The sequence below is a fragment of the Elephas maximus genome, chromosome 19 (assembly GCF_024166365.1).
Source record: "Elephas maximus indicus isolate mEleMax1 chromosome 19, mEleMax1 primary haplotype, whole genome shotgun sequence".
Classification (NCBI taxonomy): domain Eukaryota; kingdom Metazoa; phylum Chordata; class Mammalia; order Proboscidea; family Elephantidae; genus Elephas; species Elephas maximus.
The window spans coordinates 70,756,654-70,784,131 of record NC_064837.1 but is presented as its reverse complement, the minus strand read 5'-3'; the positions used below and the strand labels follow the sequence as shown (position 1 = coordinate 70,784,131).

The following is a 27,478-nucleotide window of genomic DNA, read 5'->3' as shown; positions in this document are numbered from 1 at the left end:
TCCCCTAAGAATATGTGTCAACTTGGTTAGGCCATGATCCCCAGTATTGTGTGCTTCTCCTCCATTTTGTGATTTTCCTATGTGTTATAAATCATAATCTCTGCCTGTAGTTAAAGAGGATTAAGGTGTGATGTAACACCCTTGCTAAGTTACATCCCCAAACCAATGTAAAGTGAGGTGGGGTGTGGCCTGCCCCACCTTTTATCTTACAAGAGATCAAAGGGAAGCAAGCAGAGAATGGGGACCTCAAACCACCAAGAAAGCAGTGAGGGAAGCAGAGCAAGTCCTTTGGGCCTGGGGTCCCTGTGTGGAGAAGCTCCTAGTCCGGGGGAAGACTGATGAGAAGGCTGACTGAGAGAGAAAGCCTTCCCCTGGAGCTGATGCCCTGAATTTGGACTTTTAGCTTATTTTACTGTGAAGAAATAAATTTCCCCTTTTTAAAGCCATCCACTTGTGGTATTTCTGTTATAGCAGCACTAGATGACTAAGTCAGAATTTGGTACTGAGAGAACTGGGTGCTGCTCTAACAGATACCTAAAGTGTGGAAGCGTTTTGAAACTGTGAATGGATAGAGAAGTGCCAAAGGCAGAGGACCAGCAGCAGCAAAACCAGGAGACCAGCGCAAGAATGGTGCTGGAGCCGACCCACAGAGCAAGAGAGGCAAGTGTCTGTGCGCAGGAGGCTTCCTGGCAGAGTGGGGTGTCTCCAGGCACTTATCGGTGGAGCTACAGAGCTTTGGAACACTTGCCCCAGCAGGGAAGATGCAGGCTTGAGGCCTGAGGAGCTGAGAGGCCAAGAAACAAGGAAGCAGAAGCTAAAGAGACAAGGAACACAAGAAGCCAAGCTTCCTCAGTCTTAAAAGGTATAGCTGCGACCTCTGGGGTTTCAAAAGGTAGAATTGCCTCTCAGGTGGACTAGGAGAATGGTGCACCTAAAGCCAAGGGAGAAGAGCTGCTATCCCAGTGGGCCTGGAAAGGTGGAGCTAAAGCCCAGGGCCGAGGCGCCTCCACTCAGAATTCAGAGAGTGTGGCCAACATCTAGAGTCTGGAGGGCAGGGCCACTGTGTAAATTGTGTCAGGGAACAGAGGATTAGCCTTGAGGGCTAATGTAATGTGTTCTGCTGACTGGCTTGATGCCTGTTATCCTTTTTTTTCCTCCTGTTTCTCCCATTTGTAATGGAAATGTCTAGTTTATGCCTGTTCTGCCTTGTGTCTTTGGAAGCAGATAACTTGTACTCTAGATTTCACAGATGAAGAGGAATTCTTGGATTTTGGACTTGGAGTCAATTTAGGACTTTTGTGATGACATGAGGGGGTGAATGTGTCTTACATGTAGCAAGGACATGAATTATTGGGTGGCGTAGAATTCACCTGCAGGTGCCATGATTCACAGAAGACCCAGTCCATGCAGGATTGACTTGACTCATGGCCACCTGTGACATGTGGCCTGGGGATTATGTGAGCCCTTCTCGGGCTTGGTGTCACCGGCAGGGTCTCCAGTCACGGGCTACTGTGTGACAAGGATAGAGTCACAGTTGTGGGGAATACACAGTTCACTGATTCAGACAGAAGACCAGAATACGAAACACTGGGCCACCACCCTTGGGGAGCAGGAAGGAGGTTTGCATTATGACAAGGAGATTTATGATAGCAACATTTACAGACAAAACATTTTTAAAAAGCACACTATTTCAAAATCTAACCCCCAAAAAACAACTTCCAAGTCACAGCAACCCCATGTGTGTCAGAGTAGAACTGTGCTCCACAGGGCTTTCAATGGCTGGTTTTTTGGAAGTAGGTCATCAGGCCTTCTTCTGAGGTGCCTCTGGGTGGCCTTGAACCTCCAACCTTTGGGTTTGTAGTTGAGCACTTAACTGTCCACCCAGGACTCCCAACCTCAAGCCCTGCTTATTCCAATCTTTTAAGCTTCTGGTTAACTGTGTCTGATGCTGCCAGAGGCCTGGATGCCCTACCCAGATGGCAGCTCTGCAGACCCAGGTGCCCCTACACTGAGCACTCATGATGCCCTGGGGGGACTCACCCGAAACGCTGTGCCTTCCTCAATAATCGTTGGCAGCTGAGAGAGACAAATGTCCACAGCGAGGTCCCAAGCTTGCCTGGGAAGAGAACACAGAGGAAACCACAATGCATTATTCACAGGCTTTATAGGGGGCTTCACAGAGCAAAGGAGACGTGTTCTTTCCCTTGGGCAGCTGAGGGTCTGGGCAGAGGCCACGATACACTGGTCAGAGGGCAAAGGAGAGGGAGGAACACACATGTAAGATGCTCTGCAAGGCCGTCCAGGACTGATTTAGGTGGAGAGAGCGCCGAGGAGAGGCCGGGAGGGAGCACGGCAACCAGCTATTGCTAGCGTTGGCTGCACTCTATAACCATTTCGTTTGTTTAGACTTTTTCTATTTAAACTAAAACAAGAAAAAAACCCTGGAAAAGTAAAGGAAATCCTCCTAGCTTCTAATGCACTTTAAAAAAAACCGAGATATTTTCTGACTCAAACTTGAGCATATTTAATACGACAGCCTGGCTTTTCAAATTGAGGAGTTGTGGCAATCTGTGGCAGTGGCCCAGAAAATGGCCGGCGTCACCAAAGAGGAATACATACTAGAACACCTGAGCTCACCAGGTACCTTTATCGGGAAAGGCAGCCAGTCCTGTTGGCCCAGAGAAAGGGGGTCTCACCTGTGGACAGCCCCCTCTTCTGGGGTCCCGGCACCTCATTGCCCCCAAGGGGTCTGGGTCTGTGGCCCCGGGAAGACCAGGTGTGTGTAGGCGGCCCGCACATACGTAAAAATGGTGCAGCAGCAACGTCAGACCTCATATAACTTTACAGTCGGGGAGAATCACTATCAGCAGCATCAACCCAAGGCTGAGTCCTGCTTTTTACCAATTCTGACACCAGCCAGCCTCCCACCGCACTCTACTTCTCTGCTGGGTTTGATAATTTATTGCAGTGGCCACAGAGAACCCACAGGCCATACTCACAGTTGTGGTGTTTATTAGGGAAGTAACAGGTTACAACTCAGGATCAGAAACACTCAGGATATAGTTCTTTGATCAGGGCAGCTTCTTGGTCATGCTCACAGGCAGGCCTCTCTCTTAGCTCTCGGCCTCTCAGGTCTCTTGGGCCAGCCCAGCCTCTGCCCTGCTCAGGCAAGTGTTACAAAGCTCTTTAGCTCCACTCATAAGTGCCTAGAGGCACCCAACTCTGCCAGTAAGCCTCAGCCCAAAGGCGCTCAGCTCTTTCACTCCATGAGTTGGCAAGCCAGCATCGCCAAGTGCCTGGAGGCACCGCATTCTACCAGCAAGCCTCCTGACTGAAGGCACTCAAGCTTTCTGGCTCCATGGGCCGGGATGCCCACCTCACCGTCTGCGGCTGGTCTCCTGGTTCTGCTGCCTCTGCTGCTGCCAATTCTCTGCCGTTGCTTCTCGCCATCTCCAACGTTACCTCTCTGTCTCTCTGGGTCTAGTAGGTTCTCAATGCAGGGACCCCAGGCTCAAAGGATGTGCTCTACTCCCAGCTCCTCTTTCTTGGTGGCAGTGAGGTCCCCACTTCCACCTCTGGGATGGCTCATTTTAAGCCTAGCAGAATGGCAAAACTGACTAGTCCCCTCGTTAGGGCTCCATACACCTTATTTGCATGGTCCCACCCCCCCAACAAGGGTACCATGTATCTTATTTGTGTTATTAGCAAGCTATCTAATCCCCTTGGTGGGCCACAAGCACCTCATCTGCGTACCCCCCTTGATTTGGTGGGAGTTACAAGACCATGTCAAGAAAGGCCATATAAAAGTGGTGCATCTCACCGCAACACATCACCTGGATCCGTCCATTCGAGTACCAGATGGGTGGTCATAAAGGCAGTAGCTTCTCTTATAAGTGAAACTGGCCATCTTCATGATGGCAGCAGAGCCTGGGTCAGGCATTTCATCCATCTATAGTCTTACAACGCACCTTTAAATAGTGCAGGTATCTTTTGACAAGGCGCTCGCCTTGTCCAGGCCTGGAGCACACAGCTCTACACCTGCTGTTCCGCAGCCGCGCCTCCTCATTATTCCAGCTGCGCGCCTGCCTGACAGATCTAGTTTTTAAATAATTTTCCGGCTGAGGCATAGAAACCCGCTGCAGGATGATTTATGCTGCTTCATAAAACACACTCTCATAGAATTCTGGGGAATAGTGAGTTACAGCCCTGAGCATCTAGCTGCTCTTATGTAAGTGTCTCTGGCAAGCGTCTAATCTCTCCCAGGTAGCTTCTACGCGGCCTGAAAGTACGACTGAGATGTGAGGAGCTTGGCTTGGGAGGCAGGTGAGCTGAGGTTCAGAGAGCACCTCCGTGTCTTCTCCTGAACATACTAACTTTGGGTCATTCTTTTCTTTTTCATAAACTTTTTATCTTGAACTACTTTTAGACTTACAGAAAGGTTACAAAATTAGTACGAAGAGCATCCACCTGTAATTTCTCGAGCCTCAGTTTCATTATTCGTATCGTGTTGATCAATATCTACTTTAAAGACTGCGCGAGACCTTCACGAGAGAACGCCAGGACTGCAGTCGATAGGAGCTGCTGTTATTTTTAATAGGCTATCTTGTCACTTTGCAGTAACAAGAGCAGTACGTTAAGAAGTCTACTAGGGAAGTGATCACGGCAGAGAGGGGAGATGGAATGAGAAGTAGTATTTACGTAGTATAGGCAGCAAATGAGGAGCCCTGGTGGCGCAGTGGCTAAGTGCTCAGCTGCTAACCAAGAGGTCGGTGGTTCGAAACCACCAGCTGCTCCATGGGAGAAAGGTGTGGCAGTCTGCTTCCATAAAGATCTACAGCCTTGGAAACCCTATGGGGCAGTTCTACTTTGTCCTATAGGGTCGCTATGAGGCGGAATTGACCTGATGGCAGTGGGTTTGGATTTGGGTGCAATGATTAAGCACTCAGCTGTTAAGTGAAAGGTTGGTGGTTTGAATCCACGCAGTGGCTCTGCAGGAGAAAGACCTGGTTGATCTGCTCCTGTAAAGATTACAGCCTAGAAAACCCTATGGAGTCCATGTTATTTTTATTTACACCAATGGAGTGGCGCGTCAGGGTGTAAGGGGGCAGTAAAGGACGACAACAAGGACCACAACAAATGAACAATGTAAAAATCCAGGAAAAAGTAAATGTTTAGGGCGGACAGAAGGACTTACAGACCCTCTCCCACTACTCAGCGATATGAACTGTATGCCATTTCTCCAACCAGGCCCCTCTACGCACACACTCTTCCCCTGCCAGGATGATTAAGAGGTAATCAGGAGATAATCAAAACATCTTCAGAGCACAGGCAATGACTAGCTCCCATCCAAAACCAACCAAACCCAGTGCTGTCGAGTTGATTCTGACTCATACCAACCCTATAGGACAGAGTAGGACCGCCCCATAGAGTTTCCAAGGAGCGCCTGGCGGATTTGAACTGCTGACGCTTTGGTTAGCGGCCGCAGCACCTAACCACTACACCACCAGGGTTTCCACTAGCTCCCGTATGCTCAGTAAATGCCCGGCTGCAGGCAGGTGGTTACCCAGCCACGCTGAGGGGGATATTTGCTCTTCGTTAAGACGGAAGCAGAGTCAATTATTGTAATTAAGCTCCATAAAGATTCCTTGGATTTAATAAAATAGATAAGTTTTAATTTCAGGAGCTAGAAGGAGTGAGTATAAGTTGGGGACGGGACGGCATGGAGCAGGCAGGACAGGTCTTTGGGACAGCAGGTCCATGAGGATGACTCTAGGCCACAGCCGGTGCCCTTGGGACTGTGCCTTCTATGAAGCATACCGCCCCCTGCCCCTCCTAGCTCCCCATCAAGACCCCAAGGAAAGAAAAACCATGAAAAATGTCTCCGGCAGTTCTGCAAGGTCATGGCTGGGGTGTTTCCGTAAAGCACTAGAAGTGGGTGATAATGGAGAGGGATCTCTCTCAGCACATCCAGCCGACTCTTCTTTCGTTGTTGCTGCCATAGCTGCCGCCCAGTCAGCTCCTCCTTGTGGTGACCTTATGCACAACAAAATGAAATGCTGCCTGGTCCTGCGCCATTTACATGACCTCTGATACATTTGAGCTTATCGCTGTCACTTTGTGTCAATCCATCTCATTGAGGGTCCCCCTTTTTCCGCTGGTCTTCCACTCTACTAAACACGATGTCTGTTTCTAGCAGTTGATGGTATATCCAAAATTCTTCACCAATACCACGGTTCGAAGGCATCAATTCTTCTTCTGTCTTCCTTTTTCATTGTCCAGCTTTCACAAGCACATGAGGAGACCGAAAATACAATGACTTGGGTCAGGTGCATCTTAGTCCTCAAGGTGACATCTTCGCTTTCTAGAACTTTAAGGAGGACTTCTGCAGCACATTCTTTAGCCTTTCCAAAACAGTAAAGCCACAAGCTCCTGCTGCAGCGCCCGGGGGCATGTGAAGAGTGGGACGGCATCATCTCGGGTTAGCATCCTGTTCCTGGAGGGCTGGCACTCCACCTGGTCAGCTTGCCTTGGGGGCTGGGCTCAAGAGGCCACCCCAGGTGTGGCCTTTGTGCCCAAGGGCTCAATATAGACCTCTGGAATGACATGAGCTTAGGTCATTAGGAAAAAGGGCTAGAGTGGCTGCTCCGGGGCCAGGCTGGAGAGGCAGAGCTGTCCAAATGAAACAGAAAGAAATTCACACCTGAAGCTTTCAAGGTGCTAAGGATAGGAGGCAGAATAGAAAGCATGAGAGCATTGGAGACTGACTGAGAGACAATGGTGCCAGACGGTTAGTCTCACAGGAGCAAAGCTGCAGTGACCCGGGGCTGCTGGCGGCTCGGCTCACAGCAAGGCAGCGATGGAGAGTGGGGGCGGCTGCCTGAGCTTGTGCCCAGGGCGCTGGGCAGCCACACAACCTTCCGCGGCTGTGTGTTTGCTTTCTTCACAAAGGGAAAGGGTCAGAGCAGATGACCTCAGAGGTCCCATTAATGCTAACATTGTATGCCAGCCTTTGTAATGCCAGGAGATATGTGCTCACTGTTGGGTGCTTTATCAGTTGATTACAGCTGGGTGCATTTTCTAGGATAAAGTCAAAATGGAGGCTTAATTTGAGATTCTCAGCTGAGGAAAAGTGGGGGAGCGAGTCCTCTGGACGCATGAGAGCAAGCGTGGAGGTGGGCTGTCGCTCCGGCACTGGCAGCAGGGTGGGCGGGAGCCGAGGCGGCATCTGGTTAGCGCTTCCCGCTGCCCGGGTGCGGCCTGTGAGCATGCCCCAAGCAGATCCAGGTGGGCGCAGAGCTGGTTGGGCTGAGACCATGCATCTGAGCGCTGGACTCCCCTGCTCACAGCGTGGAGCGGGGGCGCTTCTGGGTTGCTCCCTCTCAGATGAGTCACCACCTAGAACACACGCCAAGCAGAGCTGGGTTTTCAGGAACCAGACTTGGATGATGGAAGGCGCCCAAGAGTGGTGTGAGGCAAACCCTGAGGCGTGCAGGTCTCCATCTGCACCAATCAATCAGAGTTGGGCGTGTGGGCACAGACACACAGGTCATTACCGTGAGGAGCACGGGCTCAGGACGCTGGGACTAAAAGGGAAGGGGTACGGCTCAAGGGTGGCCCGGCATCAAAAATTCAACAGGGAACAGCTGAGTATTTCACCCTGAGCCACCCAACTGCAGCAGGGTAATGAACATGACTTTACGTTTTAACCTCCATTTCTGTCAGACTTTGTTCCCTTTCTTCCCCCGCTAAAACGTCAACCTCTCCATCACCACCCAGGGACTCCATAATGAGACTGCAAATGATTTATTCCGATGCGCTTTCCTTTCTACCCTTCCTGGGTGCTCCCTGGGGAGGCACCAACGCCAGGCTATTTATGAGGGGAGAGAAGGCGTTCCCAGCATCGTTTCAGAGTGTGCCATCACCAGGAGCGGCAGGGAGCTCCCTGAAGGCTCCAGGCATTCTCCCTGGCATGGCAGCCACGCTACACAGGGCAGAGCTGAAGCAGCCTCGGTACCCACCATGTCAGACCTCAGCTCAGCCCCTGCGCCCACCGTGTCAGGCCCGGGCCCCAGCTCAGACCCCATATCTACCATGTCAGACCTCAGCTCAGCCCCTGCACCCACCATGTCAGACCTCAGCTCAGCCCTCGCATCCACATCAGGCCTCAGCCGCAGCTGGCAAAACCTAATGACAGGTGAACATGTTTCACCTTTTGCTTCTTTTTGAGCATACTGTTCTCCACCTTTGCACTCGAGACCACCACTCTTCCCTCAACTCCCTTCCCCTCCCGGATTAAGGAAGGGAACAGCATCTGAGCTGGCACCTGCCACCGGGAGAGAGGCCACATTCTCTGCCTCCCCGGATGAGGCCAGACTAGGTACTGGGCTGGCAGGACGTCAGAGAGAATAAGACCTGCCACTGCCCAGCGCACCCTCAAAGGGCCTGGTCACCCTGACCTGCTCTTCCCACCATGGGGACCGGGCCTGTCGACACTGGGCAATCTGTCATGGGCCTGCAGACCTGCAGGAGGGTTGCAGCCAGGGCCCAACACTGGAGACGGCACAGCCTCCACCACCAGGAACCTGGCTCCTCGCACCACACCACATGCCACTGCCCTGGCTTCTGGCTCTCACCAAGACCGTTCTCGCCCCCAACAGCTTCCCACCCAGCAATCCTATGCCTGTGCTGAAAGACTCCAGGAGGATTCAGGGCCAGGCTCACTCACAAGCCCTGCACAGGCTCCAGAAGCCCGCTGCACCCCCTGTAGCGCACCCCTGGCCCCGCCCCTGCAGCCCCCTTCCCTGGCCCCGCTCCCTGCAGAGCTCCTTTGCCCCGGCTCTGCAGTGACCCTCCCTCACTGTGCCCGGCCCGGGTGCCTTGTTTCTGGCAAAACTGACACCCTCCTTCTCCCCCTCCCCCTTGGAGGCTCCCCTAGGACTCCGAGTCTTCGCACACAGCTCTTCAAGCCTGAAAGGCTTCCTCCACAGCATCCCGCCATCCCCCCTCCGCCATGCCGTGTTCCTCGTCAGGAAGCCGGCCTCCATTCTTGATGTCCTGGATGCTCTTTCCTATGACTTTCATCCCTGGACCAGGTCAATGCACATACCACAGGAGTCCTTCCCGGGCTGGGACCAACTCTGGGTGGCTGTGCATCCACAGACCTAGCCGGCCCACTGCAGGCACCTGGCCCTTCTCCGCATTTTCACCTCAGACGGATGGGGGTTGGGGGAGGGCAAGCAGGAGCAAGGGGCGCAGGGCACGTGCACACAGGCTCATGCACACTCCTACACACACACACTCCTGCACACATACACACACAGAGATATACACATAAGCTCCTACGCACACACTCCTACACACACACGCAGATATACACATAGGCTCCTACACACACACACACCCATAAACACACAGATACACACATAGGCTCCTACATACACACACAGGCTCCTACACACACACACACACACAGATATACATATTAGCTCCTATACACACATACACACACACACAGACTCCTACCCACACACAGACTTCTACAGACACACACACAAAAACACACACACACACACTTCTCAGCCTGGGCAAGGAAGGTGGGAGCTCGTAGGCCCAGAGACAGAGGGCAGCAGACAGACCCAGTGCTGCCCACCTGCCCACTGCTCCTGCAACCTGCTCTAAGTGACTCTGTGAAAGGCTTGCTCCAGAGAACAGCTGTCCCCTCCAGATATGTAACTCCCTGGATCATCAGAGGACAGGTTTGCAGGGCACCCAGAGCACTGGTTGGTACTCAGGGAAACCGGTGTTGGAGATTTCCAAGTGGCGATGTGGAGGTAACCCAGGGAAGCAGCTCTGGTCTGAGGATTCCTGATGTTGTTGTTAGGTGCCTTTGAATTGGTTCCAGTTCATAGTAACCCTATGTACTACAGAACGAAACACTGCCCAGTTCTGAGCCATGCCCATAACCCTTGTTATGTCTGAGCCCATGATTGCAACCACTCTGTCAACCCATCTCGTTGAGGGTCTCCCTCTTTTCCGCTGACCCTGGACTTTACCAAGCATGATGTCCTTCTCCAGGGACTGATCCCTCCTGACAACACGCCCAGTAAGATGCAGCCTCACCATCCTTGCTACTAAGGAGCATTCTGGTTGTACTTCCTCTAAGATAGATTTGTTCATTCTTTTGGCAGTCCATGGTATATTCAATATTCTTTGACAACACCACAATTCAAAGGTGTCAGTTTGTCTTTGGTCTTCCTTGTTCACTGTCCAGCTTTTGCAGGCAGATGAGGCAGCTGAAAATACCATGGCTTGCGTCAGGCGCACCTTAGTCTTCAAGGTGACATCTTTGCTCTTCAACACTTTAAGGGGGTCCTTTGCAGCAGATTTACCCAATGCAATGCGTCTTTTGATTTCTTGACTGCTGCTTCCATGGCTGTTGATTGTGGATCCAAGTAAAATGAAATCCGTGACAACTTCAATCTTTTCTCCATTTATCATGATGTTGCTCATTGGTCCGGTTGTGAGGATTTTTGTTTTCTTTACGTTGAGGTGCAATCCATACTGAAGGCTGTGGTCTCTGATCTTTATCAGTAGGTGCTTCAAATCCTCATCACTTTCAGCAAGCAAGGTTGTGTCATCTGCATAATGCAGGTTGTTAATGAGTCTTCCTCCAACCCCGATGCCCCGTTCTTCATATAGTCCAGCTTCTCGTATTATTTGCTTGACATACAGATTGAGTAGGTACGGTGAGAGAATATAACCCTGACGCACACCTTTCCTGACTTTAAACCAATCAGTATCCCCCTGTTCTGTCTGAACTGCCTCTTGATCTATGTAAAGGTTCCTCACGAGCACAATTAAGTGTTCTGGAATTCCCATTCTTCACAATGTTATCCATAATTTGTTATGATCCACACAGTAGAGTGCCTTTGCATAGTCAATAAAACACAGGTAAACATCCTTCTGGTATTCTTTGCTTGCAGCCAGGAGGATCCATCAGATATCAGCAATGATATCCCAGGTTTCACGTCCTCTTCCGAATCAGCCTGAATTTCTGGCAGTTCCCTGTCGATATACTGCTGCAGCCATTTTTGAATGATCTTCAGCAAAATTTTACTTGTGTGTGATATTAATGATACACCCAGAGACATAATGATATTGTTCGATAATTTCCACATTTGGTTGGATCACCTTTCTTGGGAATAGGCATAAATATGGATCTCTTGGCCAGGTAGCTGTCTTCCAAATTTCTTGGCATAGATGAGTGAGCACTTCAGCAGTGCATCTGTTTGTTGAAACATCTCAATTGATATTCCGTCAATTCCTGGAGCCTTGTTTTTCACCAATGCCTTCAGTGCAGCTTGGACTTCTTCCTTCAGTACTGTAGGTTCCTGATCATATGCTACCTCTTGAAATGGCTGAATGTTGACTAATTCTTTTTGGTATGACTCTGTGTATTTCTTTCATCTTTTTAAAATAATTTTTATTGTGTTTTAAGTGAAAGTTTACCAATCAAGTCAGTCTCTCACACAAAAACCCATATACACCTTGCTACATACTCCCAATTACTCTCTCCCTAATGAGACAGCCTGCTCTCTCCCTTCACTCTCTCTTTGTGTGTCCTTTTCGCTAGCTTCTAACCCCCTCCACCCTCTCATCTCCCCTCCAGGCAGGAGATTCCAACATAGTCTCAAGTGTCCACCTGATCCAAGAAGCTCACTCCTCACCAGCATCCCTCTCCAACCCATTGTCCAGTCCAATCTATGTCTGAAGAGTTGGCTTCGGGAATGGCTCCTGTCACGGGGAAACAGAAGGTCTGGGGACCATGACCACCGGGGTCCTTCCAGTGTCAGTCAGACCATTAAGTCTGGTCTTATGAGAATTATCCCACTGCTCTCCTGCTCCCTCAGGGGTTCTCTGTTGTGTTCCCTGTAAGGGCAGTCATTGGTTGTAGCCGGGCACCATCTAGTTCTTCTTTCATCTTCTTTTGATGCTTCCTGCATCATTAATATTTTCCCACAGAATACTTCAGTATTGCAACTCGAAGTTTGAATTTTTCTTCAGTTCTTTCAGCTTGAGAAATGCCAAGGGTGTTCTTCATTTTTTATTTTCTATCTCCAGCTCTTTGCGCATGTCAATATAATATTTTACCTTGTCTTCTTGAGCTGCCCTTTTGAAATCTTTTGTTCAGTTCTTTTACTTCATCGTTTCTTCCTCTCACTTTAGCTACTAGACGTTCAAGGCCAACTTTTAGCGTCTCTTCTGACATCCACTGTGGTCTTTTCTTTCCTTCCTGTCTTTTTAATGACCTCTTGCTTTCTTCACGTATGATGTCCTTGAAGTTATTCCACAACTTGTCTGGTCTTTGGTCATTAGTGTTCAAAGCAACAAATTTTATTCTTGGGATGGTCGCTAAATTCAGACGCGATACACTCAAGGTCGTACTTTGGCTCTTGTGGACTTGTTCTAATTTTCTCCAGTTTCAACTTGAACTTGCATAGGAGCAACTGATGATCTGTTCCACAGTTGGCCCCTGGCCTTGTTCTGACTGATGACGTTGAGCTTTTCCATCGCCTCTTTCCACAGATGTAGTCAATTTGATTCCTGTGTATTCCACCTGGTGAGGTCCAGGTGTATAGTTGCTGTTTATGTTGGTGAAAAAGGTATTTACAATGAGGAAGTCATTGGTCTTGCAAAATTCTATCATGTGATCTCTGGCATCGTTTCTATCACCAAGGCCATATTTTCCAACTACTGATCCTTCTTCTTTGTTTCCAACTTTAGAATTCCAATCACTAGTAATTATCAATGCATCCTGACTGAATGTTTGATCAATTTCAGACTGCAAAAGCTGGTAAAAACTTCAATTTCTTCATCTTTAGCTTTAGTAGTTGGTGCGTAAATTTGAATAATAGTTGTATTGACTGGTCTTCCTCATAGGCATATGGATATTATCCTATCACTGACGGTGTCGTACTTCAGGATGAATGCAACATCATTCCTCTTCAAGCTGTCATTCTTGGCATAGTAGACCATATGACTGTCCAATTCAAAACGACCAATACTAGTCCATTTCAGCTCACTAATGCCTAAAAAACTAATGATGTTTATGCGTTCCATTTCATTTTTGACAATTTCCGATTTTCCTAGACTCATACTTTGTATATTCCACGTTCCAATTATTAATGGATGTTTGCAGCTGTTTCTTCTCATTTTGAATTGTGCCACATGATTGTCAAGGTCCCAAAAGCTTGACTCCATCCATGTCATTAAGGTTAACTCTACTTTGAGGAGGCAACTCTTGCCCAGTCGTCTTTTGAGTGCCTTTCAACCTGGGGGGCTCATCTTCTGGCACTGTATCAGACAATGTTCTGCTGTTATTCATGAGGTTTTCACTGGCTAATTCTTTTCAGAAACAGACTGCTGGGTCCTTTTTCTTAATCTTAGTCTAGAAGCTCAGCTGAAACCTGTCTGCAATGGGTGACCCTGCCAGTATTTGAATACCGGTGGCATAGCTTCCAGCATCACAGCAACACGGAAGTCCCCACAGTATGACAAACTGACAGACATGTGGGGGTGTGGGGATTCCTGATGCTGACCAGCAAACTCTGGTTTCTTTGGTCATAGGGGCCCATGGGCTGGGCTTGGGCAGGGCAGGTGATGGAAGCCCACCTCTGTTGTGGGTGTTGGGGGCAGAGAGGAGAACATCACTGCACACAGGCTAGGGGCTGCTCTAAAACAGTGTCTCTTGACTGGTCCCAGCTCCTTGAGGCAGAGGCTGTGGGGTCTGCTTGGGGCCAGGTACCCAGTACCCAACCCTCAATAAATCAACCAAAAACAAAACCCAAACCTGTTACCGTCAAGTCGAGTCCGACTCATAGTGACCCTATAGGACAGAATAGAAGTGCTCCACAGGGTTTCCAAGGAATGCCTGGTAGATTCGAACTGCTGACCTTTTGGTTAGCAGCCAAACTCTTAACCACTAAGCCACCAGGGTTTCCATCCTTAATAAATATCCAGCATTATTTAATGCTTTCTAGGATAGCTTCTTGTGTTCTTTACAAGGCCTACAAAGCCCAGTGCCTTGTACACAGCGGTGTGCAACTATTTGTTAAATTAAACCCTCCCTGCAACTTAGTATTTTAATAGTGATAATTCCCTTTGGTGTATGTGTCAAATATAGCATGAAATCCAATTGTAAATACTTTTCAACTTGGGATTTTAATGAGCGCTTACCACATTACCCTAAAGCTATCAAATGACATCAAGTCCAGGCACTAAACCCTAGGGAGCTCTATGAGCTCCACATGTCATGGAAAGAGGCGCTCTCTTATTTCTTCTGCTTGTCTTCAGTTTTGTTTCTCTAGGAATTCATCCATTTCTTCTAGGTTTGCAAATTTGTTAGAGTACAATTTTTTTTTGTAATAATCTGATATGATTCTTTTAATTGCAGTTGGGTCTGTTGTGATATGGCCTATCTCGTCTCTTATTCGGGTTATTTGTTTCCTTTCCTGTATTTCTTTAGTCAGTCTGGTCAATGGTTTATCAATTTTGTTAATTTTTTCAAAGAACCAGCTTTTGACTTTGTTAATTCTTTCAATTGTTTTTCTGTTCTCTATTTCATTTAGTTCAGCTCTAATTTTTATTATTTGTTTTCTTCTGCTGCCTGAGGGATTCTTTTGTTGCTCGCTTTCTATTTGTTCAAGTTGTAGGGACAATTCTCTGATTTTGGCTCTTTCTTCTTTTTGTATGTGTGCATTTATCGATATAAATTGACCTCTGAGCACTGCTTTTGCTGTGTCCCAGAGGTTTTGATAGGAAGTGTTTTCATTCTCGTTGCATTCTATGAATTTTTTTAGTCCCTCCTTAATGTCTTCTATAACCCAGTCTTTTTCGAGCAGGGTATCGTTCAGTTTCCAAGTATTTGATTTCTTTTCCCTGATTTTTCTGTTATTGAGTTCCACTTTTATGGCCTTGTGGTCTGAGAAGATGCTTTGTAATATTTCGATGTTTTAGATTCTGCAAAGGTTTGTTTTATGACCTAATATGTGATCTATCCTAGAGAATGTTCCATGTGCACTAGAAAAAAAAGTATATTTTGCAGCTGTTGGGTGGAGTGTTCTGTATAGGTCTATGAGGTCAAGTTGGTTGATTGTAGCAATTTGGTCTTCCGTGTCTCTATTGAGCTTCTTACCGGAAGTCCTATTCTTCTCCGAAAGTGGTGTGTTGAAGTCTCCTACTATAATTGTGGAGGTATCTATCTCACCTTTCAGTTCTGTTAAAGTTTGTTTTGTGTATCTTGGAGCCCTGTCACTGGGCGCATAAATATTTAATATGGTTATATCTTCCTGGTCAATTGTCCCTTTAATCATTATGTAGTGCCCTTCTTTATCCTTTGTGGTGGATTTAATGCTGAAGTCTATTTTGTCAGAAATTAATATTGCTACTCCTGCTCTTTTGATTGTTGTTTGCTTGAAAAATTTTTTTCCATCCTTTGGGTTTTGGTTTGTTTGTGTCTCTAAGTCTAAGGTGTGTCTCTTGTAGGCACCATATAGACGGATCGAGTTTCTTCATCCAGTCGAAGACTCTGTCCCTTTACTGGTGCATTTAGTCCATTTACATTCAGTGTAATTATAGATAAGAATGTGTTTAGTGCTGTCATTTTGTTGCCTTTTTGTGTGTGTTGTTGACAATTTCATTTTTCCACTTACTTTTTTGTGCTGAGACGTTTTTCTTTGTAAATTGTGTGTTCCTCATTTTCACAGTAGTCGAATTTGTTTGCTGAGTCGTTATGTTTTTCTTGGTTTTTATTTTGAGTTATGGAATTGTTAGACCTCTTTGTGGTTGTCTTCAGTTTTGTATTTATGACGAATAATGTCTTCATCATGACTTGATTTTTAAAAATAGCTCTTAGTGTTTCAAAGGCTTAGAAAACCTATACGTGGACTTTTAATTACAAAAGTAATATCTACCAATTTTTACAATAGAGAAGGAGTCCTGGTGGTATAGTGGTTAAGCACTGGGGTGCTAACCAAAAGGTGGGCGGTTTGAACCCACCAGCTGCTCTGCAGGAGATAGATCTGGTAATCTGTTTCCGTAAAGATTACAGTCTGGGAAATCCTATAGGGCAGTTCTACTCTGTCCTATAGGTTTGCTATGAGTTGGAATCAACTCAACGGCAGTGGGTTTGGTTGTTTTGGTTTTTATAATGGAAAGCGACCGCAGCAATTCCATTGCCCTGGCAAGAGCACCACCACCATTTTGTTCTCATTCTCCCTGTCTTCTTTCTACCCGATACACAGCAGGCACTTGTGGATACTTACAATGACTTGTCTGCTTCTAACAACCACAACTTTGCCTCAGTAAAGACAAGGCAGGTCATTTTTTAGGTTCCACTGTTTCCTCTCTCTCTCCCCTTACCCAGTGCACTCCGTTTGCCCAGTGGCCCCACTGCCTTCCCAGCTGATGTTCTGCCTTGAGAACATCAAATGAGCACTTGGAGCTGCTTCTGGGATCGCCTGCAAGATGCTCCTTACAGCAGGGAGACTCTTATGGCTGGTGGTTCCATGACCCTATCTCCTGGTGGGACTCCTCCCCTGAGTGTGGGCAGGGCTGTGACTTGGCTGTAACCAACAAAACATCACAGAGTGACAAGCTGTGCGTGATGGGCGTATGTAATTATGTGGTCACATTTCACAGGACTGTGGCACCCCCTTGCTGCAGTCTCTAGCTTCCTTGCTGGTTCTGAGGAAGTAGGAGGCCATGTTGGGGGGTCTGCATGGCAAGGGCCTATGGATGGCCTTGTACTTGGTAAGATCCTGAGCAGACGACCCAGCCCAGCTGTGCCCAGACTCCTGACCCACGGTAATCACAGCCAAAATGTACATTAGTTTAAGCCAGTAAGTGTGTCATAATATTGTCACTTGGCAATAGATAATAAATTGCTGTTGTTAGGTGCCCTCGAGTCAATTTTTGACTCACAGTGACTCCGAGTGACGGAGTAGAATTGTATCATAAGGATTATTAGGCTGTAATCTTTACAGGGGCAGATCACCAGGTCTTTCTCCCATGGGGCCACCAGGTGGGTTTGAACCACCAACCTTTCAATTAGTAGCTGAGCACTTACCCATTACACCATGAAGGATCCTTAGATAATGAATAATAAAAAAACCAAACCTGCTGCCGTTGAGTCGATTTCGACTCTTAGTGACCCTACAGGACAGAGCAGAACTGCCCCACAGGGTTTCCAAGGTTATAATTTTTACAGAAGCAAATCGCCACGTCTTTCTCCCCAAGGAGCTGCTCGTAGGTTCGAACCGCCGTTCTTTTGGTTAGCAGCTGAGTGTTTAAGCACTGCACCACCAAGGCTCCTTTAGATAATGAATATACTTCCTAATTCTTTTTCAGATGCAGGATTTCCATTTTCACCTTGTGATGCTTGGAGGGATTTCTTAACTATAGCAACTTGTCCACCAGAAAAAAACCAAAAGGTTTTCTTTTTCTCACAATGTGTATTTAATTAGAAAATTAGATTTTTCTTTCTTTCAGCATACAATCCGTTTCATTTTAGCACATTTCCCCCCTGGGCTCTCAAACTCACTGTTCTTTTACTAAATCCAAGTTTACTGTGAGTTATCTGCACTTTAAGTACTCATTTCTACAAGGTGGAGTAACTAGCAAAATGGCTTCTTTGCTTCCAGGTAGACTGCCAGAAGAGTATGCAAGAGATATACTTGGGATTTGAGTTTAAAAAAAAGGAAAAAAATCCAAAGCACATAATGTTCCTTTGGCCACGTGGTGATAAAAAAACAAAATCCTAAAAAACCCCAAAACAGTCTGTACAGAGTAAAGATGTGTTCCAGCCTCAGCAGACAGGCCACAGCGTGGCCACCTCCTCAGCCAGCGCAGTAGCCACAGGTCTGTCCCCTGGACCCCAGGTGCCTGGTGTCAGCCGCACAGGCTCAGCCAGTGGAGTAGCCACAGATCTGTCCCCTGGACCCCAGGTGCCTGGTGTCAGCCTCACAGGCTCAGCCAGTGCAGTAGCCACAGGTTTGTCCCCTGGACCCCAGGTGCCTGGCGTCAGCCGCACAGGCTCAGCCAGTGCAGTAGCCACAGGTCTGTCCCCTGGACCCCAGGTGCCTGGCGTCAGCCGCACAGGCTCAGCCAGTGGAGTAGCCACAGGTCTGTCCCCTGGACCCCAGGTGCCTGGCGTCAGCCGCACAGGCTCAGCCAGTGCAGTAGCCACAGGTCTGTCCCCTGGACCCTAGGTGCCTGGCGTCAGCCGCACAGGCTCAGCCAGCGCAGTAGCCACAGGTCTGTCCCCTGGACCCCAGGTGCCTGGTGTCAGCCGCACAGGCTCAGCCAGTGCAGTAGCCACAGATCTGTCGCCTGGACCCCAGGTGCCTGGTGTCAGCCGCACAGGCTCAGCCAGTGGAGTAGCCACAGGTCTGTCCCCTGGACCCAGGACGCCTGGCGTCAGCCGCATAGGCTCGGCCAGCGCAGTAGCCACAGGTCTGTCCCTCGGACCCACAGCGCCTGGTGTAAGCTGTGTAGGCTTGACTAGTGCAGTAGCCACAGTCTGCCCCCCTGGACCCAGGGTGCCTGGCCGGACCTCCTGCCCATCTCTACCGTTGAACCATCACTTAGTATTTATGCTTTCCCTCCCCTTGGCTTACTTCATTTTAAATATTTCAAACACCTTCGCCTGAGATGTCTATCAAACGAAATGATGAGAAAACAATAAAGTCCAACAAATGAATTCATGCACTGGGAGGCAGACGGGCTGGAGAGGAGGAGGTCTTGCTCCTTCCCACTCTCTGCTGGGGCTGGAAACCCCTTTCCCCTGACAATCACAGGATGGGCGTCCTTCAGCTCAGCTGAGAACAACGGGAATGCTGTTTTTACGACTGGGATTTCTGAAGACACAGGCCAGGACCAGAACTCCCCTCCATGAAGCATGAGCACGCGGTAGTCTGAAGGGTCAGGGAACTGAAGCTCCAGTGGGGAGGGGCCTGCACAGCAGGGGCGGGGCGGTGGCTGCTTCATTCTGAGCCAACCCTGTAGCTGCCCCAGTAGACCTGAGCAGGGGCTGGTGACAAGCTCTGCAAAACCAACTGGGGAGAGACTCACTCTTCTGGAAGAAGAGGGGAAATGTGTTCTGGCAAACAGGGTGGATGGGAGCCAATGAAGAGAACACCATGAGAGAACTTCTGCTTCTAATCTCCGCAGATCTGCCATCGCCATGACAGGGACGGGGCAGTGGCGCCCCACGCAGGCTGTGCGGAAGCTCTCTGCAGCGAGGCCGGCCAAGATGCTGGTGAGGGGTGTGCAGCCAGGTCCCTTGGGATGGGGCTTCCTTCAGTTGCTTGTGGCGGGCAGCCCCTGTGGGTGGCCTGAGTCTGGGGCCTGACTGACAATAGGGGATGACAGCTGGCTCTTGCCTTAATGGGGTCGGCTCTGAGGGTCACCCCAGCTCCAGATTTTCCTGAGGCAAGGCTGGCTGAGGTGAGCCCTGGAGGCTGCATTACGGCTTGGCCTTCTCCCTGCCCATCTGGGTGGGTCCCCAGGGCTCTCCCTCGCCACCCAGACCCTGCCCTCCACTTCAGGGTACACCCCGCCACCCTGACAGCACCCTTCATCTCAGGGTGCCCCACCCCCCCCTCCATTTCAGGGTTCCTGCTACCCCAACTCCACTTCCATCTTGGGGTCCCGCATCACCCCAACCCCACCCTCCATCTCGGGGTCCCCCGGCACCCTGACCCCACCCTCCATCTTGGGGTCCCCCCACTACCCCGACCTCACCCTCCATCTTACAGTCTGCCTCCTGCAGCCCGACCCACAATGGCTGCCGTTTGCCTGAAAGGACAAGGGAGGGCATGGAACCAGATGGTGCTGTGCAGGACGGAGGGCAATGAGCTGACCCATGAATGACACTCAAGTCTTCTCGGGGTCTGTGTCAGCCCACAACCTCCTGGTGTGCCCCGGAAAGTTGGAAAAGACACTCATGATGGCTGAGAGCAATTCCACATCCCTGGAACACTCACATGGCCCTTTCTCCTTGTTTCCCCGGCGCTTAAGCAGCCCTGATGGCGCAGTGGTTAAGCGCTTGGCTGCTAATTGAAGGATAAGGGGTTCAAACCCATCAGCAGCTCCGAGGGAGAAAGACGTGGCAGTCTGCTTCCATAAAGAGGTACAGCCTTGGAAACCCTATGGGGCAGCTCCACTCTGTCCTATAGGGTTGCCATGAATTGGAGTTGACTTGATGCACCCCAAAACAACAAGCTGGCCTTGTGGATTGCCACGCTAATGGCTGTTCCTCAGGCACAACAAATAAACACAAGTAAGGAAGTACTTCATGAGACTGCTGGGAGGCCCATTCTCAGGATAAAAAACCCAGCTGCCGTCAAGTTGACTGACTCACAGCAACTCAGTGTGTGTCAGAGTAGAACTGTGCTCCATAGGGTTTTCAACGGCTGATTTCCTGGAAGTAGATCGCCAGGCTTTACTTCCATGGACCGGAACCTCCAACCTTTCAGATGGCAGTTGAGTGTGTTTACCAGTGTTAACCCAGGGAACCCAGTTCTCAGGAAGGGCCATATTCCCAGGCTTCTGGGCCAGCACGGAAAGACAGCAATCACAGACAGGCAGGTTATGACAAGCTTCTGTATGTCTGAACTTGGGACCTCACACAGAGCAGCACTCACACATGCTCCAGACTCAGAAATACTCTGCAGCCACTATGGAAATGGCCTCTAGAATGATGGCCCAGTGCCACGGTGCTAAGTCTGGCCCTCCCCGCATCCCCACCTGCCCTTGCTGTTCTCTGCTCCAGCTCAGGCCTTACCACCTCCTCCAACAGCACGATTCCTTGTTTCCTCCATGTAGCTGAGCACATCACTCAGCAAGCATTTTCACACCCAAAGAAAGCATACATGGAAGGAGAACCGCTGCCCTGGGCTGATGTCTGGGGTCACCAGGTAGAAGGGAGGAGGAGGGAGAGCAGGCCACCTCTCGCCATTGAGGCCGGCGGCCTGTGTCCACCAGGCATTGCCCCCTCCTGCAGGACGGGCTCCCCAGCGTGGCGCCAGCGCCCCATAAGGCCCTCCACACCGGGGTGGCCCGCAGGACGCTATTCCTACCACTTAGCTGATTTTCCATCCAAGACCTGACGCAGCACTGACCCCATTCTGTTCCTTTTTTCTTTTTTCATAATAGACTTTTTACAAAAGCCTGGCTCAGGGGAAGGAGGATCTAAGACATGGTGTTTCCTAAGGGACGAGGCCGTGTGGGGGGTGTGAGTCTCTCCTTTCTGATTGAGGATCATAACAGCTTCTCCTGCTGCCAACTTCCTTATAATCCTGTCATTTACCGAGGGATGGACAAGGAGTTTGTTGGGGTCTGATATTTTGTTTACACATTTTAAATATCATTGCGAAGCTGATTCTTCTGGAGCGGCCTTCTCTGGTTTGTTTCTCTGTAACAGTGCTCTCGTTCCATCTACAAATTCTTCAAAAGCACAGGGATGGTAAGCTCTAACTCTCCTGCTTACAGCCCACTGCTGTGTAACATACAGGAAATTACCGCATGAAACAGAGTGTTTAACCCTTGATTTCCCAGAATAGAAGGTGGTAGCACTTCCACAGACTCTGTGCTTCCCCAGCCTTCCAGCGTTGGAGGAAAGTGTCACACAGGTAATTTACAAAGTCACAGACTGAAATAAACCTGAGCATAAAAGTACACCATAAAAGATTTTTAAGGCTAAGCACAAATGGATCGTCCTTGTTAAGTATTTATATTAGGGTTTCTTCCACCGACGGCTACAGTTAAGACTTGTTTTCCTTTGGTATCATTCCATCTCAGTACTTTCTCAAACGCTGATTGGGTTAGGAAAGCAGGAGGCAGGAAGAAACCAATGTCTTCAGATGTGATGCCTAGACTAAAGTCAAGTCACATTATTGTCACTGTCACTACTTCTATTACTGGTGTATGCAACAGTGGTCCAGCAATGGGGGACACTTATAATCCAGTCATAAGCGATTACATGCCTGTGTGTGTGCAACGCATGCATACAAATTACACCCAGTGGCCACAAACCCAGCAGTTCTGACTCCCTGGAGCGATCAGTAGGCGCTCCATAAATTTGGTTGGTAATTCTTTAACTGTGACCTTTCTCTGCAAGGTCGGAGTCTCATTTGCAAAAGGCCCATCCCTCACCCCCTGCCCTGACCTGAGTCACAGAGCTGCGAGGCCTCTGGAGGACCCGGCCCGGCTTGTAACAGTCCGTCCCAGGCTGGGGTACATCTGGAGGAGACCTGCGTTTCTGTTGACAGAGCTCTTTAGGGAAGGCTTTACTTGTCAGAACAACTTAGGGGCTCCAAGCTGGTTTTACCTCTTCCTGGTTTGCATAATGTAATCGTGTTAAACATAGGCTACTGCAGAAGTGGGAAAGGGCACAGGCTTCAAAGAAACCGACCAGTGTGCCAGCGCAGCCTGGTGAGGGGCACTTACCACATGGCATGCATGTATGTGGGGGGCAGTCGCGGGCTGCTCACTGGGGTGCAGTTGTAGGACCTCATGATCCTTTCTGCTAACAAGAAATTTCGGAACAGACTTGCCACCAGCAGGTCCTGTCGGAAGAGCTTCTGGAAGAGATCTGAGGGCAGACAAGACAAAGGGTACTCTGAAACTCAGGTCCAGCACTGAAGCCAAAGACACAAACGTGCTTCCACCAAAAATTATTACAAGCAAGTTGGGACTAATATGCACATTCCCCACTGGCAACATACACACGTCTGTCCATCCATATGTACACACATACATGCACATATACAGGTACACACGTCCCTCCATATGTACATAAAAATGTACACGCACACATATACAAATACATATGTCTGTCCATCCATACGTACACGCACACGCACGCGTATACAGATACACATGTCCGTCTGTCCGTACACACATACATGCACACATATACAGATACATACATGTATGCCCATCCGTACACACATACACGCACACGTATACAGATACACTCACGTCCATCCGTATGTATGTACACACACACATATACAGATACACACGTCCGTCTATCCGTACACACATACAGGCACACATATACAGATACACACGTTCATATGTCCGTCTGTACACACACACATATAGATACATACATGTCCACCCGTACGTATGTACACACATGCATGCACATAGATATACACACGTCCATCTGTCCGTACACACATACATGCACATATACAGATACACATCCATCTGTACATACGTACACACAGATACACACACAAATACAGATAAACACATGTCCATCTATATGTACGTACACACACATATAGATACACATATACCCCTGTCTATACATACATGCACACATATACAGATACACGTCAATCCGTACGTACACACATACGTGCACAGATACATGCATGTCCATTCATCTGTATGTACACATATACACACACACATACAGATACACACACGTCTGTCCGTCCGCGCACACATACATGCACGCATAAACAGATACACACACGTCCATCCATCCGTACATACGCACTTGTGCTCACTCCACCCCCACAGAAGCCACGCAGGCTCCTGCCTCCTCCTCCTCAGCACCCCAAGCCTGTCCATTGTCCTCCCTGGGGAGGGGCAGCTTGGCTGTTGGGGCCTTCCCCTCCTCACCTCGGGGGAGCACGTTCCAGGCGATAGTGTCCGTGATGGCCGTGAAGATCCAGTTCAGCTCACCCAGTGGCGTACGCCGGTCGTTCAGCCGCCCGGGGATCCTGGAAGACATGCGCCCTGGTTTGTGATGTTGGGGCCACTGGAGAAGGTGGGGGCGAGGGGGAGATAGGGTGGGAAGGAAAGCTGGAGGCTCAAACTGAGGCAGGAGGGGCTCGGCACCACTAGACAGCCTCCTGCCTCTCAGTGACTTTCCCACTCAGACACTGATCCCTTCTAAGGAGGACAAAAGTGCACACAGCATTGCCCCCATTGTGAAAGCCCAGCCTCCACCTTCGGCTTCCCTCCCTCCCCCACATCTATATAACCCAGTTTCCCTGGAGCCCCTGGACGTATGGGCCAACCCTGTGACACCCAGGCTCCCGTGAGCTCCACATCCGAGGGAGGTCGCTGACAGGGCCCAGAGGGCAGGCCTGGGCTTTGCTGTGAAGGGGTTGGCCCCCCATCCTGCATCGCAGCCCTATCACCATGCCTCCCTGAGAGTGCCCCAAGGAGATCTTGTTCTTCAGTTGCCTTCTTGTCCACTCACTTGACACGTGTGTTTGAGCAGCTGCAACATGCACAGCGCTATGCTGGTGCTGGGATCAGTGACCCCAATATTTACAGAGGCCCGTGTGCCTGCTCGTGAGCATACGCTCTAGTGGAGGGCAGCTAACAAGCCAATCATCACGAGTACGCAGGCACTGTGCCAAGTGGGGCACGCACTGTGGAGGAAAACACCACACAGCATGGGGATCAGAAGTGTTGGGGGGCACTCCACTGCGCATGAGCTCAAGTTTACCTGCTACGCCACAGGTGTCATTACATTCAACCCTTCCCTTTCTCCCCAAAGGAAATGTTCACGGTAGCTTCCTCAGAGTCTAGAGTGTGAGTCCTGCTGTGTGTACGCCTTGACAGAGTAATAGTTCCCATGACAGCTGCCCACTCAATGGCACTGCCTCTGGATGCCTCAGTAACGGGGGGCTGAGCTAAGCTGATTTCTCAGCATAAAAAAGGAAGAAGGAATGTACGTGTGTTTCTGCACACATGTGCTTTCTCATCTACTAAAGCCTCTAGGACTAAATTCTTCCTGTTTCCTCACGTAGGCTTAGTGATAAGAAAAAGTCAGGTGAGAAATGACTATAAGCTGACTCAGCCTTGTCGCTCCAAGATGTCAGACGTCGTGGCAAAAAGATGTCCAGGTTCAAGGAAAAACATTTACCTCAGCAGCAGATTCCGTTCTACCCAAAGACACTTTGCAAACCCAGTCAAGTTATTGATCATGGTGTGGACAATTTAGAGAGCAATTTTACTTGGTTGTGTGTGTGAGTTTATAGGTGTATGTGTGTGTACACATGTATGTGTATACGTGTGTATATGTGTGTGGTATGTTTATGTGTGCATGTGTATATGTAGGTATATACATATCTGTGCATGTGTTTATATGTGTATGTGTAAGTGTGCATGTGTGTGTCTGTGTATATATGCGTGTATGTGCATGTGTGTGTGTAAGGGTATATGGTGTGATGTGTATGTGTGTGTGTGTGACCTTTAAGGATTTGCACCATATAGGAGAAACCAAGCCTTCAAGGCTCAGCTCAGCACAGGAGAGCCGAGAGGCTCTGGCTTCCTGTCCTATACGACTGTCCCATTCTTCCCCCCTCTCGAATGAAAAGTGTCATTGCTCAGGCTGTGTGCTGCGGCCAGTCTGCCTGCCATGCACCAGGAGTCAGAAGCCTAGGGAGACAATGGCTAATGACCATGGCAGAGCGAAGATGCCGCTCTCTGATAAACTGCACCTGAGCCACGTCCTGGAGCAGGTGTGCCGAGGGTGGGTGCCTCCCCGCGAGGGCAAAGTTTCTTTATGAAATACACACAAACAGCCTGGCTGCCACTGAAGGGACACATCATGGGGATGCAGGAGGCAAGGCGGTGCTGAGAGGGTGTCACTGGTTGGACTGGTTGGAGTCCTCGGTGCACCAGTGTTGTCTTGGGTCCTACATCCAGACGAGAGACACATTTACTGAAAACCTTTTTAATAAAATGATTTACAAGATCGTCCAACATGCAGCAAAAAAGCTGACCCTCTTACAGTTCAAGGACTATTACCGGAGGCAGCTGTCTGCCTTCTGCGTGGAAGCTGTGTGGATGGAGGAGAACGTGGTGTGGATGGAGGAGAACACGGAAGCCGTGTGGATGGAGGAGAACACGGAAGCCGTGTGGATGGAGGAGAATGCGGAAACCGTGCGGATGGAGGAGAATGCGGAAGCCGTGTGGATGGAGGAGAACGTGGTGTGGATGGAGGAGAACACGGAAGTTGTGTGGATGGAGGAGAATGTGGAAACCGTGCGGATGGAGAACGTGGAAGCCGTGTGGATGGAAGAGAACGTGCTGTGGATGGAGAAGAACGTGGATGTCTGAGCACCTGGCTGACAAGGCGAAAACTCTGCTGTCTGAGGCTAGTAGAAACACAAATAAGTAAAGTGTGCAAAGGATAGCACTCTAGAAAATGCTAACTTGAGTAGCTTATTGTGGTTCTTCCTTTTAACGTTAATCTGTGCAACATCAAGGACAAGTTCATTCCTGAATAGACTTCCGTTTGTTCATTCACGCTGGGTCCTGGTGCAGGGCCACAGGCAGGGGGCCCTGCTGGACTCAACACACCCAGGACGGGTGCTGAAGGCCAGCATCTTCAGTGGGCCCACAGCCGTGACAAACATGTGCACACAAAGGGAAGGTCTGGATGAGCCTCAGGCTGCCCTGCTCAGGAGGGTCCTGGTGGCTCTTACAGACCAGATGGCAACTCGGGTACCCTGCGGCCCTTGTGGGCGATGCATCAGGAGTGGGAGTTGGCAGGTGCTTCCCAGAAGGTCAGTAAAACACTCATCTCCTTCCCCTCAGGAGCCCCACTTCCGGAAGTCGAGACTACACTGGAAACGGAATGGGGACATGGCAGTGCACACGGAGGTGGAGAGAGAAGTCAGGGGCGGCCGACCACCAACGGCAGAGAGAAGATCAAGGGAATTACAGAACGACCACAATGGAATACCTACAAGCTGTTAAACTGCTATTCATGAACATTTTGGTAGCATGGGAAAATGCTTGCTTTGCAGCATTAAGAAGTAAATATCGTATGGCCACAATTACGCAGAACGCGTGTGAGGGGGACGACGAGAAGGAAAAGCCTCCAAGTGCTGGGCTGCGGATACTTCTCGCCCTTACGTTCCACACGGTCACGGTTTGCTACACCACACGTGGCCGACTGCACAATGGACGGGCCCCCTCGCACGCTCAGCCCTGGGCGCCACTGCAGGGGTGGGGGTGGAGGGGTGAGCCCTGGAGTGGTGGGCGGTGACATGGCAGATCGCTGGGAGAAGTGCCAGGCCGAGCCAGAGCCCAGGCAGACAGACCGACCAGGTCTGTGGTTAGAGCCCACGACCGAGGTGAGCAGTTTGCTCCAGGTTCTCAGGGCCTGATCCTGGCTGATGGAAAGTGCAGACTGAGACGTGGGCGCTGCTGATGAAGTGGCGGGAGGGTGGCTGGCTCCCACTCTCAGTCACTGTCGGATGTTGGGCAGCAACAAAGACTGAGTCTTTGTCGGGTTGGGGGTCAGGGTGTATTTGGTCGTCTCTCAAACACTGCTGTCCTGGGACAATCACTGCGGATAAATGCAAACCTAGAGTTCTGCTACAGTGCCTGGGACAACTTCCTCAAGTTCCACTGATCTCCTCCACTCAGCTCATGG

At 49.6% G+C, this 27,478-nt stretch overlaps 1 protein-coding gene across 5 annotated transcripts in view; it reads right to left on the bottom strand.

Annotated features, from left to right (window-relative positions):
• RPTOR (regulatory associated protein of MTOR complex 1) overlaps positions 1-27,478 on the bottom strand; it is a 445,897-nt gene that overhangs the window by 121,650 nt on the left and 296,769 nt on the right. For all 5 annotated transcript variants that reach the window (XM_049860923.1, XM_049860920.1, XM_049860922.1 and 2 more), the window contains 3 exons: positions 23,698-23,798; positions 22,507-22,651; positions 2,041-2,116 (listed from right to left, as the gene is read on the bottom strand). In XM_049860923.1, coding sequence (XP_049716880.1) covers positions 2,041-2,116; positions 22,507-22,651; positions 23,698-23,798 — 322 coding nt within the window. The remainder of the gene's footprint in view (positions 1-2,040; positions 2,117-22,506; positions 22,652-23,697; positions 23,799-27,478) is intronic.